General features: G+C 36.7%; 1 protein-coding gene across 1 annotated transcript in view; it reads left to right on the top strand.

Moving 5' to 3' along the window:
• RAB21 (RAB21, member RAS oncogene family) overlaps positions 1-3,625 on the top strand; it is a 27,750-nt gene extending 24,125 nt beyond the window's left edge. Inside the window, exons 7-10 of the mRNA XM_009887826.1 lie at positions 157-220; positions 1,053-1,107; positions 1,532-1,620; positions 2,502-3,625. Of these exons, the coding sequence (XP_009886128.1) occupies positions 157-220; positions 1,053-1,107; positions 1,532-1,620; positions 2,502-2,641 (348 nt within the window). The 3' untranslated portion in view covers positions 2,642-3,625. The remainder of the gene's footprint in view (positions 1-156; positions 221-1,052; positions 1,108-1,531; positions 1,621-2,501) is intronic.
• The last annotated feature ends 285 nt before the right edge of the window (positions 3,626-3,910 follow it).

Raw genomic sequence — 3,910 nt, 5'->3', positions numbered from 1 at the left:
TGGGTTGCTATCTGAAGAATATTTTGCCTATGTTGCTCTAAACATGGTTGTTTCAAATTTAGAGTAAACTGTTAATATAAGAAATGAGTCAGTTCTGCAGTGCTTGAGCTAGTAGTATATCAAGTGAAAACAAACTTACCTCTGTTCTTTTTGCAGGTAAAAAACTGGGTTAAGGAATTAAGAAAAATGTTGGGAAATGAAATCTGTTTATGTATAGTAGGTAAGTCTTTTTTTTGACATGTGATTCTAATGACTGAATCAGAAATGTTTCTCTTGATTAATAGCATCTTCCAAACACTGCTTTGACAGCTTGTACATGTGAAGAGGTAAAGCTTATGTTAATTTGACATTTAAAATTCAGTTGGAGCTAGAATTTTCCAGTAGATCACATTAAGGAAAATAAGAGTTTGTTTGGCAAAACAAGTTGTTTAATGATACACCATGTCAGAAGTGCATGGCACAGACACCTGCAGACTGCAGTTTAACAAAGAGAAACAAAACATAAACCTCAAATGTGTCAAACCCTTCTTGCATGCACTCAAACTTCATGTTCTTTACTGTTCTTAGTGGCATAGACTGGATGCTTGTCTGTTTTCATGATCAAGTGCTTGGGGGGTGGAATGAGTCTTAAAGCTTGGATATTTCAATGCAAACAGAATGCAACAGAATTACTGGCTTTAGATTTAAAATTGTGTCTAGTGATTAGAACATGTTCAGGAGGATAGACGTATGGATATTTTACAAAGACTACCTCTGCAGCACAGATAAGCTGCCTGATAAATTACAAAAGAAAAGCAGAAGGCTGAATTAGTGGCTTATATGGAAGTATTTAGCTATCCTGATCTTTACAGAAGTAGAACTTCATCTTCATTGCCTGTTGTGTGAAAGGGGATTCTTAAATCATTGTTGTGCTCCAAATTGACACCTATGTAAGACTTGGTCTTTACTGGGACAGCTTGTAAGAAAATGATGGGGTAGAATGATTACATGACTGCTTTCTTTTGGTTAATTTTGGAGCACAAAGACTTAAACGATTAATTTATTTCCAACAGGTAACAAAATAGACTTGGAAAAAGAGAGACACGTTTCAGTGCAAGAAGCAGAAACGTAAGTCACACCAATTATTAATAGAAACAGTCATTGCAGAATTATGCTGGAGTAATAAACTTGTGATTCTGTTAACAAATGGCAAACAAACCAGCAGTGCCTAGCTGGCTGCTGTGTTAAGTGTTCTGTTGGTATGAGTCCCAGAATGTCCTTACTGACCAAAGCGTAACTTGAGAGTTGTATGTAATTAAAGTCAACGTTTGCAGTTTAAATGAATTTCTAGACATGAAATTTTCATTACTTCATCTAGTGTTTTTCATGAATCGTGGCAGTTTTAACCACATAATTCCCTTTTTACATTAAATCAGCATGTGTAGATTAACTCTGAACTCTTGTGACCATCTCTTTGCTTCATGTAAAGTGGCTTGGAAAGATTGAGTCCTTCAGTACAATACAAGGAAGTTCTGTATCTGCATTCCTACAGGTATGCTGAATCTGTTGGAGCAAAACATTATCACACTTCAGCTAAACAGAACAAAGGAATTGAAGAACTGTTTCTTGACCTTTGTAAAAGTAGGTATTATCTAGTTTGGTGAAGAGCTCATTCACAAAATGCTCAAGGCTTCAGGATGCTTACAACCATCTAGAAAAGCTTTAATGTAAACTATTATGAAGAACTGACTTCATCTGAGTCTGCTTCAAACCACCTGTGTGCTGTAACAGCTATGGAAACTTGATGTGTGAATGCTTACAATATTGCAAATTCACACTTTACTTCAAAAATGTCTTTTTGTCACTCTGGGCCACTCACTGCTGTTTCACTTGGCATGCACAAATAGTAACTTCAAATCAAACTTCATGTGACTGGTCTTGCTATTGTCTGCTTCAAACACTGTTTCAATGATGTTGATTACAAATCATAAACTCAGGGTTGCAATGATGCAAACTTTACACAGCAGTCTACGCAAACGGTAAAGATCATGGAACGTAGGATAAAGATGTGGTAACACGGGGAAGTTGTCCTAATTGCTGTGTTCTTACAAGAATTTCAGGAAAACTTCACCTGTGTATCTGTAGGGTAGGCTGTTGATTTTGGAGGGGGTGGGCTGGTATTCGTGTTGTGTGTGGGTTCTTATTTTTATTTAACAGAATGCTCTTGTAATGGGTGGGTAAATCTGGCTTTTTGAAGTCACTAGGTCCAGAATATCTGAGTGTCTATGGTCTCCCTTAGTCAACAGGAGCTGCTGGATGTTTGGTGCTTTAGGAAGAAGATTTAAGTATGTTATTGCAGCTATGCCATGTGATACCAGAGTACTTACTTCTGCATAATAAATGGGAGAACCAGTCTTGCTGAATGTTCTCTCTGTGCCTATAACTTGAAGTAGATTAAGATTCTCAAAGTCTTGTGTGACAATGCAGTGGAATGTTATCTAATACCTTTTTTTCCTTTACAGGAATGATAGAAACTGCTCAAGTGGATGAAAGAGCAAGAGGCAATGGTTCCAGTCAGTCAGGAGCAGCAAGGCGAGGTGTACAGATCATTGATGATGAACCACAAGTACAGAGCAGTGGAGGGTGCTGTTCTTCTGGATAACTATAAAACTGTGCATCACTGCCCTCTCAATTTGAAGACTGCCATATTCCAAGTCACGCATTCTTTACCAATGGAGTAATAGAATTAACAGTATTTAAAAATAATCACATGTAACACTGCAGAGACCTTAAGTGCTAAACTAGTGGCGTCTGTGACCAGAGAATTGGCGTTTTCTACAGTGGTTAACAAAGCAATTACCAATGGCCTTTTTACATATTTTTCTTTAATGAGGAATAATATGCATGTAGAAAAGACCTACTTAAAGGCTTCATTTATATTCTTTTAAATCAGATCATTATTTAATAACTTATATACATGTTGTTGGAATGGTATACGTTTTTGCAGCTCTTTGTATTTTGTGGTAGATTGAATTGTATCACTTCTAAAATGCAAACTGATTTTTTTTTTTAAATTAGCAGATATCTGAAGTAATATTTTTGCAGGGCCTCTACAAGCCTATAACTGTCAACTACTTTGATATATTCTGTTCATCCTGTATGCCAAGCTGGTAAAATACATTGTAAATTACATATTAAATATTTTATCTGCTTTTACAATTGCAGGTGCAGAAATATGTACATCAGTCTTGTCAGTGATTGTGAAGTGACTAAGTCAGTGAAAGGTGCAAGCTTTTCATGTGTATTGTTGACTTGCTCGTTCTATTCCCCCTACCTTGAAAACAGCTTTTTTTGTTACATCCGTAGCTACAGCATTTTTTAAGCCTTTTCTGGCAAGTAGCAGTATTTAGAGTACCTCCTTAGTGGGAAGGGAATGCTTCCTTTGACTGCTGTTTAACATTGAGGTGTTTGACTCCCAGCTAAAACAGTTGGTGCATGCATATCTCTTGCCTCTGCAGTTACTTTGGCCTCAGAATATCCCCAGAAAGTCTGTCTGGTAGTCAATAAACCAGATGCATGGGAAACTCTTAAGCTGCGTTAATACATTTGTGTCTCAAGACAGCATTATAAATTATTAATGAGCATAATTTTTTTTCCCCTAGTATTGCAGGGCTTGAATGAACAAATGAATTGGCGTTAACTAGAGCTGCTTCTGATTTGGAGTGATGAAGTGGAAGATATGAAACTTACCAGATGTAATTGTAACTTTTGGGATACTAGACAGAACTGAACTTAGTCCTGACTTGCTCTTTCTCTTGTAAGGCATTTTGAAGCCCATTTAAGTTTTGGGAGGAGGGTTTTCAGAAACAACATGTATAAACTACTATCACAAAAGAACACAAATGGTGGTAGCTGAAACTTCAAAATGTTT

Source organism: Charadrius vociferus, unplaced genomic scaffold (genome assembly GCF_000708025.1).
Source record: "Charadrius vociferus isolate BGI_N301 unplaced genomic scaffold, ASM70802v2 scaffold125, whole genome shotgun sequence".
In the NCBI taxonomy this organism is placed as follows: domain Eukaryota; kingdom Metazoa; phylum Chordata; class Aves; order Charadriiformes; family Charadriidae; genus Charadrius; species Charadrius vociferus.
The sequence above is the reverse complement of the archived record's forward strand: the minus strand, read 5'-3'. Positions and strand labels throughout refer to the sequence as shown.